This window comes from Brachycentrus maculatus, unplaced genomic scaffold (genome assembly GCF_059751285.1).
Source record: "Brachycentrus maculatus isolate JH-2025_06_01 unplaced genomic scaffold, ASM5975128v1 h1tg000555l, whole genome shotgun sequence".
Classification (NCBI taxonomy): domain Eukaryota; kingdom Metazoa; phylum Arthropoda; class Insecta; order Trichoptera; family Brachycentridae; genus Brachycentrus; species Brachycentrus maculatus.
The window spans coordinates 60,001-78,166 of record NW_028281298.1 but is presented as its reverse complement, the minus strand read 5'-3'; the positions used below and the strand labels follow the sequence as shown (position 1 = coordinate 78,166).

The following is an 18,166-nucleotide window of genomic DNA, read 5'->3' as shown; positions in this document are numbered from 1 at the left end:
TTAAAAATTTACTCAGATATTTACGTTATATTAAAACCATCTTACCAAAACACACCTTTCTTAATTTTATAGATAATGCTTATCTCTGCTTATCTCATTCTGACATGCAGCATTTAGCATATCGTTTTACCGCATATTCATCTGAGAGATCATGGTCGTGTACATAATAACTTATATCTGGTTATTTGTTTACGCTGGCATTTTTCGTGTTGATATCGATAATGCTAATCTCAGCCTTGCATTCTCTCCTTATATCACCATTCGAACATCTATCGTACATCGTTTTGCTGCAAATTTATCTTAGAGATCGCATTTCGAAGGCATCTAGTCTACTTTCATCCTTTCTTTGCTAACTCCATGCTTCACTTTTTTACGTTTGTGTTGGTACAAGGACTAGATGGCCAACTGCTCTGAACTTTACCCTGAACTTTCAAGTTCTTCAGAATTATCGTATTAATTTATATTGATAGGGTGACAATACGGAGTATTGAAAGTGAAACTATACCAGTTTATTTTCTATGATAAATGTCTTTGAAACTGTTTCAATACACCTATAAGACATTGTGAAGCAGTCGAACTTATAACAAAGTTTATACAATGCCAAAACTATAAGTTTCATCAAACAATGTTTGTTCGCTCAATTGAAGTCAGTAGAGAATAACGAAAAAAGTGGTATTCTTCCTCCACACTTTATTAATTGGCTTCTGCCATTACCATCACACCATTCGATGAGGAGAGGATGGAGCGCCGAACTTGTCTTTGCTGATCTACGCTTATCTCCTTCACATAATTTTTAATTAACTTGGTTGTACTTGGTAAATACCACTATTTCTTAAAATCTATTGTAAAAAATTATGTGAAATGCATTGAAACACGTGTCATAATAGATTTTAATAAATACTGGTAGTTACTAAGTAAAATTATCGTTAAAATGGATAGATATTACCACAATGTTACTGCAAAATCAATTTATGAAATTCCTTTGTATTCATTTTTGTCCGTCTCCGTAGTGTAATGGTCAGCACGCTCGGCTACCGTTCTGGAGGTCCCGGCTTCGATTCCCAAGGGGGGTAAAATAAATATAAGTGATTTTTTCACTGTCATATTTATTCAATATGTATTACCCTGGACTGGTACCTGAATCGGAGGGCTGATCACCTTTCCTTCATGTGTAAACGATCAAGATAACACTGCGTTTATATGACGCAGTGCCCTATGTACTATTGGGGTGCGGATAAGGGTTTTATTATTATAATTATTGTATTTATACATCTATTCATATTTTTTTTAGATGGGAGTTTCATTTTTTATTTACCTTGCTTATTTTGTAAAAGTCTAATATATCATGAAGTAGATTTTTGTTTCTTCTTACTTTAAAAAAATATTTTTATTTTATTTTACACTGTGTTAGGAACAGGAGGGATAACCTAGTGTGGGCCAATCAGGAACTTCTTAGCATTTGCTCATTGCTGGAAGGAAACCACGTAAAATTCCTCAGAAAAAACCGGACTGTTGACTGTCGTCAACAGATCTTCCGTTGCACTAGAAGAGGGTTCGGCATTTTGTGAAATGCCGAACCATTCATATTCTTTGAAAGCTAAAAATGGTACATAGCATCAACAGATGATATATCCATACTTCTCGGTCTAACTCCTCTAAGGTCTAAGGGCTGTGACCCATTTCGAAGCAACGACTCTTCTCCAGTTATCTCTTGACTGCGCTGCACGCAGTGCTTTAACCACCGAGGTGCCTGCTGCTTCCTTAACTTGATCGGTGCATCTTGTGGGGTATCTTCCTCTCCCTCTCTTCCCCTCCATGCTACCAATCATATCCAGTCGTTCCAGGCTATGATGCACGTCAACATTTATTCAACGTGTATGAAATGATCGCTTAAACCAGCCTATAACTAGTCGTAAGCTCTGTAAATATCCATACTTCCGTATTCCTCTTCATATATATTGAGATTTCAAAATGTTTTAATAACTTCATTCAACGTATCCAGGAAACAATTAATTTTTCATCGCGTATACTAATATGATATGCAATACCATTATAACACATGTAAAGTTCAGATTTTGTAGTTTTATGTTTCAATGCTTTTAGGGAGAGCGTGTTATATTATTATTGTCGACGGGATTTGGAAGATTTTCACATCGCTAACTGAGCTGTTGTCAGTTTGTTCGCAGTTCGTGAACTGAAGCCAGAGAGCTTTTATCGTTAAACTTTTAAGGCGATAAAAAATCTCTTGGCTTCCTTGCGCCCCTGGTATGTAACACACTTAGACTGGATTTTCTATGGGTTTATTATTATTAATCTTTTGTTGACGTAACTAAACTTAAACAGTATGAAATCAAATATAACTTTTAGTTGTTTTATGACTGTGGTTAACTTATTGTCAAAAAATCTATTATATTATGTGATGACATATTTATTTTCATTGTATGGAACGTTTAAACTGGGATATTTGATAGCCTGAAACTCGATTTTCTTTAAATTCAGGTAACGTAATTGATTTTTTCTTAAAATACTGTTTTTGTGTTGAAAAAAGAGTTTTCTTTTAAATGAAAATATTGTTTTGAAATGAAACGAGTTATTGAAAGGTAAGGAGTAATAAAATATAGATATATTCTTTTTATATATTCTTAAAAAATATTTAGTTCCGATATATGTTTTTTTTATTGGCGTGAAGACACATCTGGCTTCTCGCGCAGACGATCACTTTTTGAAAGTTTCCCTTAAGAACTAAACAAACTTGCGTTGATTCGCTAGTATATTTGATTTTAAGTATTTATTATTTTGGTATTAAAGAAAATATATTTCATTAAAATTTTAATCAATAATATAAAATTATAAATGAAAGCAAATAACATTTACATATATTTTTTAATTTTTGTTTATTTAATTATGACACTATTTTTTTTGGGATATTCCTAAATAAAACCTTTCTCAAACCCATCATAGATGGGTCCCATGAACTAAGATATAAAGTGTGAAAATTTATGATACAAGTAAGAGTTATATGCAAAATTTGAGAAGTGTGGTTGTCAATCATGGATAGAATGGCGAATGAAACACTTGTGTAAAGTGATCACTTTACCAACACATGACTGGTCATCATAAGCCCTGTAAAAAGCCTTAATTCCATATTCTTCTTTATCTTTATTAAGATGTAATGATTCTATTTTTACAAATATGATAAATAAATCCTTTTTAAAATATGTCTTTAAAATTATTTCTCATTTAAAAAAACAACAAAAAATATTTTAACTAACGTACACTTGTATATTGTTACCATCCAGTTTTTCCTAGGGAAATATAATATTAATGAGATAAAAACAGGAATAAATTGTTAGTAAATTATAATAATAAAAAACAGTTTTAAAATAATGTATTTCAGATCTTTTATTTTTTTAACTCTGCAGTAAAATAACTATAATATTTTTCTTAGTCTTAAAATGAACACATTAAATATCCTTTATTTTGTATCACTAACATAAATATTTTAATTGTATTTAAAACAGCTTTTTTTTATTTAAAAAAATATTTTTTTAGCAATCATTGTAACATCATATAATGTTTTAAAATATAAACAAAAAAGCTGCTCGCTTATGTTTAAAATATCAACGGCATTCGATTTTTTCTTAATAAATGGTCATTAAAATAAATCAGATATTTTTTTGGTTTGGAGTATTTTTTTTAAATTGAGTATTCAAATGGGGCAAACGTTTTACACAATTTAAATAATGTTAATTAATATTAATATTTAGAAATTGATTAAATTTCGCTTTTCAACCATTAGAGTGCTGAAAATCGATATATCGAATCTGGTATACTTTTCAAAAGCGTGTCCGTCGATATAGCGACGATGACGCCAGTATATTTTGGTGGACGAGCTTGGCGGTTGTGTTCCTGTGTACGTTTCTAAAGTTCCAATTAGTTAATTATATTCACAAAGAAACAAATTCAACTAATTTTAAGTGAATAATAAAGCATTATTTTTTTGTAAAAACCTTTTTTTTTGCCCTTACAATATCCACTCAATTTTCAATTTGACCATTTTTGCAAATAAGTCTTAACAATTTTGACACACATGAATCACCGCTTCGTGTAACTCTTTTTGTCTCAATTGAATGCCTGTAACTCCCAAGATGGGTAAAAAGCCATTAAAAAAAGAAGAAGAAGACTCAATTGAAGATGTTAAAAAAAATTGCATAGAGAACACAAGGCACTTCTAGAGTATGCCTACAAAAATTTAATGAATAATCATTTTAAAATGAAGCTATTTCAGTGAGACTTATAAAATTTGGTAGAACAATTGATTTCTTGTTTTTTTTTATTAATCAGTCCCGATATTTATTTGACAAAATGTACATAAAAAAAAAATCTCAGCTCTAAAACGGTTAATCATCATCACTATCATCACCCAAATCAGGTTTGATAATCCCTAGCCGTTTAGCTACGGATTTCACATTAGCTATTACCTCTTCTTGAACAAGGTTAAACGACATAGCGAGCAGTGATATCCCAAACAGCAGATATAAGGAACAGAGTGCTATGGATATCTCCGAGTTTGCTTTCACTCCTTGAGCTGGCACAAAGTCCCCGAAGCCGATCGTGGTCAGAGTGATGAAGCAGAAGTAAGCCGAGTCCAAGAGTGGCCAGTTCTCCCATTCGGAAAAGAGGAAGGCTCCTGCGATGATGTAGGAAATAACTAGGAAGACGCAAAGCCAAATTGGCACGGGTTTGATCTGGAAAGTTGAGATGAGAAAATTTAATTGGCGACTTCATGAGAGACATCTCTGGTGGGATGAACCAAGCTTTTTATTAAGCACAAACTCTTTCATTTGTATGTGAGGTCCGATTCCTGGATTATATTCACATGCTTGAGAATTGCCAGAAAACATATTTTTCTTTTTTTATTTAAGCTTATTATTTTACCAGTTAATTTATTTACAACATTTTGAGTGCGTCCAATTACTTGTTCATAAATCTGGATTATCGCCAATATGACTCAGTTTTACATTATTTTGGACACCTCACATTTTTCTTCATCTATGTTGAGATCTAATTCGAGATAATCCAGATTTGTGAACAAGTTATAACTTCACAAATTACTATACAAATTACAACTTTGTTAAACCCTCTATCAAAATTTTGTAAAATTCTGAATAAATCAAAATTGTCAATAACCATGACAAAAATGACCTATTGTGTCAATTTTTTGTCCTTAAAAAAATTATAAAACAAATTAATTGAAAGCAAATTTAGGCCTGAAACTTTTGGACACTATATTTTTCATGCTGATTTTTAAGCGTTTACTAAAACAACTTCTCACCTGATTTTTTGGCTGATAATATCCATCTTCATACGCGTCTGTATCGTACTCATCCATATACTTGGCCTGCCGGTGAACAGATATACCCATGGGAGACATTATCCTGGCGCTGGGAGCTGAAGACAAGCATAATCACATAAGGTATTCCCACCACAACAAAACAACAATATCATATTTTCAATGAAATAATAAAACACTTGTATACAACCATTTTTTGAGTAAATTAATAAAAACATGGCTATTTTCAATTTAAATTTTACTTGGCGAAAACACATATTTCTAAAAATCTATTGTAACATGTATTTCCCTGTTTGTTGGATGATTTATGTTGACATGGAATGGGTACTATTCACACACACACACACACACACACACTCACCCCAACCAACATAACTTTCATAAGAATAACATTATCTGAGGATTTTTTTGATTGGCCGTAGTTTTGTTAATTGTTGTTGTATATTGTTTTGTAGTGGCTGTAAAAATCCTAAATAAAATAAAAATAAAAAAAAAATATTTCGATGCATTCGGCACCATTTTCAAATACCGTATACGAATTTATTGTAACTGCAGACAGTTGGTAGAATTCCATATTGAATTGTAGGGTACCATATCCAAAATTAAACAAGGTTAATTGGTTGAATTCTACATTTATTTATGTATATGTTAAACACTGCTGATGTGCACAGGGTTTGATAATGTTCTAAGAAGACGAAACGCGTCACGTATTAACATATATATAAATAAATGTAGAATTATATCAAATAAACCTTCTTTAATTTTGGATATATTACCCAACAACCGTATTTGAAGCTAGGTCCAAATTTTAGTGATGTGTCCATGAGATGTCGAAGGATGAAGAGCGGTTAGGATCTGTTTTATTTTACCAATGGGGACATGAACAATATGAAGGAGGCTTTAGTCATTGCCACATTGCCAATTTTGTTTATTTTTACAAATATTTTTATCAATTTCTTTTTTTTTCTGAATGATGCAGTTAGTGACTTTTTGTAATAATATTTTTTAGACTTTTAGGTTATTGCTGTATTTATCAAGTGAATTTCAAATCATAAATTAAAACATATAAGCACAAATTGACTACTGAAGCAATTATTGAAATTAAACACGTCTAGTATTGAGAACATCTGTAGTTCTAGAAACTAGTCGTGTTTACATTAATAAAAAAATATGTTTATCCACAAAATTAATACCAAATCAATTTATATTAAAAACGACTAGTTTCGATAACTAAAGATATCCTCGATCTATATGCGATCCCTCAGACGAATGTGTGGCAAAACGATGTTTGATAGATGTTCGAATGATGAAATAAGGAAAGAATGTAAGGCTGAGATAAGCATTATCGATAAAATTAAGAAAAGTGTGTTGAGATGGTTTGGACATGTGGAGCGTATGAGTAAAGAAAGAACGGTTCAACAAATTTATGAGGCGAATGTAGTTGGAAAAAGAAGCAGAGGACGACCGAGGAAAACTTGGCACAATCAGGTATGTCAAATACTTGAAAGCGGCCGGGTCAGGAGTCGTAATAATCGTCGGGTATGTATGAGGAGATGCATGAATGTAGAAGAGGCAAAGAATGTTTGCAAAGACAGAGTGGTGTGGCGTTCGATTCTCTCTGCATACCCCTGCGGGGAAGCGGCGTGATGGTTAGTTAGTTTTAGTTAGTTAAGATATCCTCATCTCATTAAAAAACTGAAAAAGTGGTTTAATGAAAATATTGATTTTTTTTATTTAAATTATCATATTATTCCACAGAATTAATGCCAAATCAATAAAATATACAACATCATCTAACAGGTGATATTAAACTGGTAAGTTTATTTTATTCAATAAGATAAATCGACTGCTATAAGGTTTTATTAAAAATATAGAAAAAATATTTTTCTTGTTTGCTTACATATACATAAGTTCAATATTTTTTCCTGACTTCAAAAAAATGAAACTGATAGAAAAAGGGAATATTTAATAAAACAAACACTTTTTTGTATGTTAAAAGTTTGTCATGAACCTCTGATGATGACAAGGTACTTATCTAAACCTGTTGGAGAATACAAATAAAAAAGTGGTTAAAAACAATGTTTTAATTTTATTTTAGTAATAAAAACAAAATCTTACCGTGTTCTCTCTCTCTCTTTCTCTGTCTAGCTGCTCGTTGCGCAGCTAGCTCCGTCTCGCTTATATAGTGCTCCGGCTCTTCGTCCTCGCAGTAAGGGCTGACGTCATCGTCACTCTCATACCGGTCTCTATGGTGCCTTGGCCTGCTGTCCCTGTCTCTTCCATCTCTGTTACCCCGATCGTCTAATCGCTGGAGAATAGACTACAAGACGAGACAAGATACATGACAGAGTGAGATGGCAGGGTAAAATAAAAAGTGACAAACTATAAACGGTTTTCGTAAAAAAAGATTTTTGAAAACAAAGAAACCTTGAACAAACGAAGCTATGGAAAGTATTATCTAAGTATAGAGAAAGCAGAAATCTTTTCCGAGGCACTGCAGCTTTGTAAGAGAATAGTACTGCATGCATTAGGGTAAATGGCTCAGTTTCATCTTAGTTTGGCGTCTCTAAAGGTGTTAAGTAGGGGTGTGTAATGTCACTGTGGCTGTTAAATCTTTATTATTTTTTGACATCTCATCAAAGATGAAGAAGAATATGGAAATATGGGCATTTACGGGGCTGCCGACCGTCATAGGCTGGTTTAAGTGATCACTTTACACACGTGTAACATTCACAAATTCTACCCATTATTGACAACCACACTACTCAAATACTTGGAAGTTCTATGTATATATATAAGAACCAATTTTGAAACATTATTCTCGAATAACTAGAACTTCACTAGAGACGTCTATTCATACGCCCCGTAAATGCCGAGACTTCCATATTCTTCTTTATCTTTGATGAGAAATTAAAAAAAATAATATGAAAATAACTCCTTTAATTAGAGATATTCCAAATTTTGTGATCGAAGATTTGGACACACTCAAAATGTTGTTCAATATTTACATGGATAATTGAATGAAAGAACTGAAAGGTAAGTTTTGAAGCTAAAATGGTAAATTCGACTGTATGTCGCCTTTAAGTAATACTTGTGATGCTGTAATTCTTGCCCATAATATAGACCTACCTATGGCTCTGGTGACAAAGGGGTATTATGTTTGCAACGAAATTGATTTACTGAGGAATGTTGACAAATCTAAAGTAAAAATAGCAACAAAAAAAGATGGAAGTAGACTGAAACTAGTCTAAATGCGATTTTTCAGATGTTCAAAATTTAGTATGAATGTTCGAATAGTGAAATAAAGGAATTACTAGGCTACGAGAAGCATTATCAATAAAAAAAAGCTGTTGAGATAATATGGGTATGTAGAAAGAATAAATTGTACAAATTTACAATGATAAAATCTGGAACATGTTCACTATAAGGCTCCCTTGAGGTGATTTATCACAAAAACAGCGCCTTATAAATTTTCCAATATTGTTTTTTACTACTAAAATTACTATACTTAAAAATAAAATTTTACTTACATCTCTATATCTGCTTCTAGCATCTTCAACCTCCAAACTGTGCCTAAATTTGTCCCTTCTTTGATCCCGATTGTTTCTTTGATCCATATTACTTCTGAAGTCTCCTGTACTCCTGACGTGATCATCCCTTATTCTTGGAAGTTCTAAATCATCTTTGGACCCTTTGGATGCTGCGCTCCTTTCAAATCGAGGACTTCTATCGATTCTCGGACTCCTCTCTCCCTCCAAGTCTCGCGGATGTTGGATAGGCTCATCTTCTATGTAGAAGTCATTCCTGCGATGTCTTGGAAGAGATTTACTTCGCATTGTCATCATTTCTTCTCCGCTGTCCACGTCTTCAGGGTCATATATATTTCTGCCACTCCTACCTGGAATCATAAACAAAAAGTTTTTTTTTAATATCAATTACATATTTGCTAAATATATATGTACATATGTGGAGGTCCTCACCAAAAAATTACATTTCCAATATTGCACAAAAAATCATTTCAATGCAAATCTGTTCTGTTTACTGTATTCTATCCAAATCTTTATAAAAGTTGCTACAAAACGTGACCAATTCTGTGTAAAAGCAATATAAAATCATTAAATCGCACCAAAACGTAACAATTTTACAAGCTAGAATTCCTGATTACTTAAAATCAATTAAAATAGAAATGTAACGTTTTGGTGAGGATCTCAACATGTGTACATTCATTTATAAGTTCATCAACAACCTTTTTTGCTAACCTTTTTTGCAGAGACCTTCCAAGCCACCTTTAGTGTCTTATAGGTGGAATTTTTACATGGGTTTTTTTATTGAAACATAATATTCAAACAACAAAAAAGGAAAAAAAATATTAAAATACTTTGTTTTACAATATTAGTAAAATCAACTCTTGATTATTTATTCATTCCTTTATTTTGGATTTGGTCCATATTTTCGTTAGCCGTCTTACTTCCACGGGCAACGAATTAAAAATGTAAGGAGCTATGTATTATAGTGTACTCTTGGGACCATCAATCGCTTGTTGTAGATGAAAAGAGTATCATAGTTGTGTAATAGAGGATTTTTCACATTTAACTATATTGATGTAGCAAAGTTATTTTATACATAATGGTACAATATCCTACACAGAAATTATTGGACGCATAAATAATAATCTGAAGTTGTGCACTACATAAAATTCTTGCGTGTTAGTGGCATTTTATATTCAAAACATTTATATGAGTAAAAACACGTATTCTTTTATTTATATGTATGTACTAATAAAACGTATACTTTGAAGATAGTACAGAAGATATATTAAGTTATATGTCATAAGTGTTTCTTTTAAGATATTGTTTGTAACGTTTTTCCATTTTATCGAAAATCTGCTATGTATGACGCAGTCAATAATGTTTTTTCCTGTTTTACAGAACTGAGCGCAAAACATTGTAACTAATTTAATGCCATTTTTCATAAGACCGAAGCTTTTCGCCCTATACTTTTCAAGTTTTATTAATACTTGTAAAAGCTTTCTCAAACCAAAATCACAGTTTTAATATAGTTTCTGCGTTCCGATCGGAATGATTTATGCTTGGAAAACAGAGCTTTGTCAACCTCCCACGACAAAACAAATAATTAATTTAGAAACTATGAGTAATACTTAAACAGTCGAAGAACGATCTGTGCTAACTTGTGTAACAAAATATTTATTTAAGCTTATTTACTTCAATTCGATTACTTCCAATAAATACGCAAATGCTTAAGTTCTCTTTGCTTTGCATAATAATTTATTGGTTTTGGAGATTACTCTTCAAATATATTTGGATTTCATGGCTGTTTAATTTGATCTCTCGAAAGCCTACACTATTTACAGAAAGAGTAAATAAAATGATCTTTAAATATTCATTGAATTTGTGAACGAAGATATTGGATTGTTCTTAAACACATTTATTATCGAATAAAACATTCATTTTCGCATGTAACATATTTATATTCAAGTTTTATTTTTAACATACCCTTACTTTTAAACCATTGACTTGAAAAATAACATTAGTTTTTCAAAAAAAAAGTTGAATCAATGTTGAGACGTGATGATTGGTCAATTATACGAAAACAAAATGATGAAGGAAAGTCCTAATACATACATTTATAAATAAATAGGGGGAGAGAAATAGAGAGATTCGTGTCAACAACATACAACTACCAGTTACTTATCGTTCAATCATTTTAAGACTATGATAACTGAAAAGAATCCAAATCATAAATCATAGTCTGGTACACAACATAGGGAAGTTTTTTTTTCTACGGAAACAAAACATTATTTTACCAATGTACTTTCGGTTTTTAATTGGAATGCAAAAAAAAAAAAAAAAATCTAATCTGAAATATATTTGTAAAATCTATCATATAATAAAATAACATTTATATATAAAGTGTAGTTCCACCAAGAAATTTCAATATAAAACTTAAAACTTATAATCATTTTAAAAATGATTTTCGTGACATAAATCCCTCTTTCTCTCTCTCTCTCTCTCTTTCTCTTTCTTTCTCTTTCTCTTTCTCTTAAATATTCAAATATACATTTAAAACTGCAATATTTTTTGGAAAAAAAACAAGTTCATGTTAAAAAAAGAAAACACGTTTTACACTATGGATCTTTCTATACTGTGAATTTGATATTTACCTTTGGGTCCAGCATATTCAGGATCCACAGCATACTTGTTGAATAGTACTGGAGTTCTCGCAACCATTCGAGGATCTAATTCTGTGTTGGTTCTAGCTTCGGACGAACTCCTTTTCTGACGTCGATCAAGTGAAGTAGCTCGTGGAGAAGGCGTTGCTGTTGGAATAACACAGGGATATTTCTAAACCCTCTTATATTTGTTAGTTTGTTAACTTCTGCAGGAATGTATATATATAAATATATATATATATATATATATATATATATATATATATATATATATATATATATATATATATATATATATATATATATATATATATACCAAAAACTTCACGCACTCCGTACACCATATGAAAAAGTGATACAAATAAAAAGTGGTTAATGCAAGGTTGTTTTATTTTATAAAATTTGTATTTTTGTTAAAAATTAAGAAATAAATTACTAGCTTTACTGATGAAGATGCTTAGACCTCCATCTTCTTTCATATAAACGATAGATGCTTAATCTTAAGGTTTTTTTCTAAAGAGGTTGGTAGGCTTGGTTTTCAAGAGAAATTTTATATTGATATATTTTATATATGCTTTTATATTGATAAATCATACCTTTTATTTGTAGGGTGAATAATGAGTATCAGATGAGAATAAATAATAAAAAATAAGTTAATCTTTACCCGCTATTCTGGTTGGAGCTTGGCTATAGGACCTCTGAGTTCTGGGCTGATGGGCCTGTCTTCCCCTCATAGTCCCGCCCCGATAGTTGTGCATGAACGCGTACTGTTTCGAAGCGCCAGCAGGAGCAGTGTCGCTATATCGGGACAACTGCGATGATCGAAGATTACGTCCCCGATTGAAGCGAGGAGTGTCATCATTGTATCTGTACAAAATATTCAAACGTAACAGCATAGATAAAGAAGAATATAGAAGTCTGGACATTTCACGGGGCTTACAACTTTCATAGCTGTTTGTGTAGGATTTAGGATTTTTACGGAGTGTGCGGAAGTTTTTTGGTGAGAGTACTTTAATGTTTTTGAATTAATATAGACCCTGATGATGACAAGGTTCTTGTTGAAATCGGTAGGTTAAATTTAATTAATAAAAAAGTGGTTATAATAAAAATGTAATAATCAGTCTTGGTAAAGAAACGGTTAGCTTCGAAACCGGTAGACATTGTAATTAAGTTATAAAAAAATATTTTTAGTGATAGTTTAAAACAAAGTTACATTTTATTTGTGAGAAATATTTGTATTTTTATTATTTACAAAAACACTTTAATGTCGTTCTATTTCTAAATCTACATTACATATATGTAAATCTATGCATATTAGAATGCATCGGTCATATATGATCTTACCTGCATTCTGTATCAGAGTACGAATGGGGCAGACTGTCGATTGCAACAAACCCGCTGTCACCGGACCTCTGGGATATCCGAGCTGGTTTCCGGCACGATGCAGATCTTGATCTGTTTCCGTATCTATTACTGAAAAATTAAACGAAAATTAAGGTTAACATATCGTTCAATCCTTTCAACAACGTCATGGATCAAAAAACTTGATTTTTCAGGAGATCGTTTTTAAAGTTTAAACATATAATGAAATGTATTAAAAATAAATCAAGCCTCTTATTGAACTTTTTACTACACAACAGATCTTTTTAGGTAAAACCTGAAATCTTCATTCGAAAAATATTTATAAGTATATTTAAAAAAAATAAAACAAAACATTTTCTTTAAAATGCAAATACAACACTTTCTGCCCTAGGGCGGGTAAATATTAAGTTAAAAATATGCCGTTTTTGCTGGGATATAGTAAAGATATTAAATTTTCTGGGCATTCCGAAAACACGCACAACTGAAAATTGACGATTTTTGATATATGACGATATTGAAAGGAGTGAGCTATATGAAGAGCTGTGTTTCATAATTATTCCTGGATCATCATTCATTATTCATTATTTATGCATTTTATCTTGCTGAGCTGATTGTAATTCTGTATTTTGTATTTCATTTATTTGGTTTAATATTTATGAGAAAAACATGGCACGACCAGGTATGCCAAATACTTGAAAGTGGTCAGGTTAGAAGTCGTAACAATCGGCGGGAATGTATGAGGAGATGCATGAACGTGGAAGAGGCGAAGAATGTTTGCAAGGACAGAGTGGTGTGGCGCTCTATTCTCTCTGCCTACCCCTGCGGGGAAGCGGCGTGATGGTTAGTTAGTTTTAGTTAGTTAGTTGGTTTTTATGTTAAATCTAAGTTATCTCTTTATAGGGGTGTTAGGCCACCTCATGACTCACCAAAAAATGAAAATATGACCTCACTAAAAGTGCCTCAAGATATTTCCACTGGGGTCATAGTTTAATTTTTTGGTGAGTTATAAGCTGGCCTAACACCCCTCAAAAGGAATATGTTGGATTATGGGATACCCTGTATAATATGATACATTTTTTAACATGTTTGAGTGTTCACATCACTTTTCTACAGAGCCGGATCAGACAAACATTAAAAATAAATACATTTTCGTTTTATTCGTAAGAGATCCACTTTATCATCTCCCGCCTTGCTCGTGTATTATGTATTTGAGTTCGTCTTTCAATGGCACAAAGGCGGAACGTTCTGCCTTGCTGCGGCTTTGTTCTGTGTGCTCTTACGGGAATGGCGAGGCAGAAATGGGACAAGAAGAACGCGGAGATGCACCCTACATGTGTACGTATAAGTCCGATACAGAAATAAATGGTACTTATTTTTTTCAAGCACACAAAACAAATCAGTATAATACGTTTTACTATAGAAAGTGAACTATGAATGATAAGGAAAGTGTCAACAATGCTTTTGATAAAAAAAATTAATACGTGGTTTTATAATTTGAATTCTTGAAATTGTACATGGTCATTTTGTTATTCTTCTTCTAACCCTTGTCCGCACCCAATGGTGCGTAGGGCACTGCGTCGTATTCACGCAGTATTATCTTGGTCAATACTTACATGAAGGCTAGGTGATCACTCCTGCAAGGAATCAGTCCAGGATAATATTAAATGTAAAATCACTTATATTTATTTTCACCCTCACCCTAGGAGTGGAACACAGGACCTCCAGAACGGTAACTTAACACGCTTACCATTATACCACGGAGGCAGACGAATTACAGATTTTTTTAAAGTAATAATCCGTGAAGGCACTACTTTTATAGGCTTGCCTGTAGGTAGGATAGTTAGAAAAGGGAAGGTAAATGTGACAAACACAATACAAACACCTAGACCAATTATTGAAAATAAATATATCTTGAATTTATTTTACAATTTGCGGGAATAAAACCCGCGACGCTAGTTTCACACTTGAACGTCTAGCCCCGTAAATGCCCAGACTTTCATGTTCTTCATCTTTGTTGAGATGTCAAAAAAATAATGTAAAAAAATAACTAGGTACTAATAGGAGATAATCCAGATTTGTGATCTAGTATTTTGACACACTCAAAATGTTATAAGTTATATTTTATTGTTTTATGTTTTGGTTATAATTTCGTGGTTTTTGTATGATTTTTATTTGTATATCTAAGTTCAAACCAACTCAACTCTTTCAGTCCCGTCGGGACAGTACGTCCCGGGAGCCTATTAAAAAAAAACGGGATATATGTTATATTCCCACCAGACACTCCTATATTTGTCGCCACTTAAGCTCGTCAACAAATTCAAACATGTTACATTTTTTTACATCAGTGAAGCATTCGGTCAAGTGTTTAATGATAATAATAATTTTTGCCAATTTAAAAAGCACTTTTATCGTAAAATACTACCTCAAAGGTGCTCTGCTGGGATATAGTAAAAAGCATTGTTTATTCTTGGATGTAACAATGAGGAAAGTTTGTTAAAAATATGAAATTTCATCAGTTTTTTTAGATAAAATTAGATCTTGCTGTAGGCCAAAGTTTATATCTTGTAAAGCTGTTTAAATAAAACGGAATGATTGGGCTTGTTCATAAGTAAAAAATGAAATTTCCAACCATTAAATAATTTATTCAAAAGAATATAAATAACTGAAGTATGATGTTATATTGTATATTGATTCGGCATTAACTTTGAGAATTGTCTTGTTGATTATTTATTTTAAAAATTAACTTGTACAATACAACTTATTGAGTTTTGTTTCATTACACACGACTAGTTTCGAAAACAGTTATTTAGTTACAGTTGTTTAGATCGACTGGTGATTATAAAAAGTAACAAGCAAAAAAAATCGGGTGTTTATAGAGGTGGGTGGGGTAAAAAATATCTGGGGAGGGGGGTTAAGGGGCAGAACTTTTTGTAATGGGAACTTAGACAATAATGGTGACGTATTTCGAAAACTCATATTATTTTATAATGGTTTTTTCAGAATTACAATTTATATATATTTCTAAATAGTTAATGACTTGTTCTTTGTATGTGACTATAATAATTTAAATGTATTCATATTATTTTTGACATCTCATCCAAGATGAAGAATAATATGGAATTCTGGGCATTTACGCGGCTGACGACCGTCATAGGCTTGTTTAAGTCATCACTTTTCACACGTTGGTGTAAAGTGATCACTTAAATTAGAGTGGATCCTGTAATCGGAGAAAATCTAGATTTTGTGAACAAGTATTTGGACACACTCAAAATGTTGTAAGTGCATTTAAGTCAAAGGAGTGATTTGTTTCTGTTAAGTGATTTGCGAACTCTGAAAAATAATTGCTAGTAATTCCACGGCGATGTTCTTTGATTCTAATTTTGGTGATTATAATCATTTGTTATAAGTATGATGTGTTATGTCGAAGAATCTCCTAAAATGAAGCAACGAATGAACACATTAAAAAAGTCGGTGATACCAAATAACAATATGGCATATGAATTTAGCGTCATTGTAATAATTAGTGATATTTGTGTACCAAACAGTTACAATAATTTCAGCAGCGATATTCTCTATTCAGTTGTAAATACCGATCCCCTCTCCAAACGATATTACTCGTAAATGCATCGCATACTGTTCCAAGCTATTACAGCGTCAGTGTGGAATTTCTAATCATATCCAAATTAATTAATAGGTACTCATGCATTACGGATGGAGAATGAATCATCATATCTTTAAACTCAACTGAAATGATATGTTTGCACCTACATATATATGTATAATCCAGCTAAGCAAATGAAAACCTAAATTATATAAAAACCCATATTATATATCGCTCACTCCTTTCAAGAACGTCATAAATCAAAAAACTTGATTTTTCAGGAGAACGTTTTTAAAGTTTAAAAGTATAATACAATGTATTAAAAATAAATATCAAGCCACTTACTGAACTTTTTACTGTGCAACAGATCTTATAAGGTAAAACCTTAAGGTTTTTTCTACATTTGAAAAATATTTAGTATGTTAAAAAAAAAATTAAACAAAACCTTTTCTTCAAAATGGAAAAACAACACTTTCTGCCCTGTAGCGGGTAAATATTAAGTTAAAAATATGCTGCCTTTGCTGAGATATAGTACATTTTCTAGGCATTCCGAAAATATGCATAACTCAAAATTGACAAATTTTGATTTATGACGTTCTTGAAAGGAGTGAGCGATATTAGCTATAGCAAATTAAAATCAGCGAAAGCTAAACTGGCACTACACAACGGAGTCCTGGTTCCGACCCTAATGTATGGAAGTGAAACATGGAGTTGGTAAAAGAAGGATGAAAGTAGACTGGATGCAGTCGAAATGCGATCTCTCATAAGAATGTGCGACAAAACGATGTATGATAGATGTTCGAATAGTGAAATAAGGAAGGAATTCAAAGCTGAGACAAGCATTATCGATAAAATTAAGAAAAGTGTGTTGAGATGGTTTGGACATGTAGAACGAATGAGTAAGGAAAGAACGGTAAAACAAATTTATGAGGTGAATGTAATTGGAAAAAGGAGCAGAGGAAGACTGAAAAAAACTTGGCACGATCAAGTATGCCAAAAACTTGAAAGTGGTCAGGTTAGGAGTCGAAACAATCGGCAGGTATGTATGAGGATATGCATGAACGTGGAAGAGGCAAAGAATGTTTGCAACAACAGAGTAGTATGGCGTTCTATTTTCTCTGACTACCCCTGCGGGGAAGCGGCGTGATGATTAGTTAGTTAGTTAGTTATTCCAGCTTTTTAATTCACCCTTCAGATGGTTTATCAGTAATAAAGGTATCAACTTGAAATAAAACATCTGTCGTTTTTATACAAGAATTTATATAGGGATATGAAAGTCTGAGTTAGGCTCAATATTTATATAATATTCGTAGAATAAAAAATCCAATATCTGATAATTCACTATTAAAAGAAGGTTACAAATAAAAATAAATGGTTACAAATATTTTTATAATTTACAAGTCAAATGGACGCATCTTAAATTTCTTTATAAAATTAATTAACTTTTTTTTCACCACTTTTGTTATTAATACTTGTCATCATCAGGGTTTATTTTAAATAAAAAACATTAAAACATTCTCACCAAAAACTTCCACACACTACATAAAAATCCTAAATGTTATTTTTAAAAAACAAATTATAAAAATAACATTTAGGATTTCTATGGGGTGTGTAAAAGTTTTTGGTGATATTGTTTTAATGTTTTTAAAATAAACCCTGA

At 31.9% G+C, this 18,166-nt stretch overlaps 1 protein-coding gene across 1 annotated transcript in view; it reads right to left on the bottom strand.

Annotated features, from left to right (window-relative positions):
* Positions 1-4,025: 4,025 nt before the first annotated feature.
* LOC148301490 (uncharacterized) overlaps positions 4,026-18,166 on the bottom strand; it is an 18,665-nt gene continuing 4,524 nt past the window's right edge. Inside the window, exons 4-10 of the mRNA XM_088273167.1 lie at positions 12,888-13,016; positions 12,208-12,410; positions 11,535-11,690; positions 8,884-9,251; positions 7,472-7,673; positions 5,336-5,451; positions 4,026-4,748 (exon numbers count right to left, since the gene is read on the bottom strand). Coding sequence (XP_088129293.1) covers positions 4,401-4,748; positions 5,336-5,451; positions 7,472-7,673; positions 8,884-9,251; positions 11,535-11,690; positions 12,208-12,410; positions 12,888-13,016 — 1,522 coding nt within the window. The 3' untranslated portion in view covers positions 4,026-4,400. The remainder of the gene's footprint in view (positions 4,749-5,335; positions 5,452-7,471; positions 7,674-8,883; positions 9,252-11,534; positions 11,691-12,207; positions 12,411-12,887; positions 13,017-18,166) is intronic.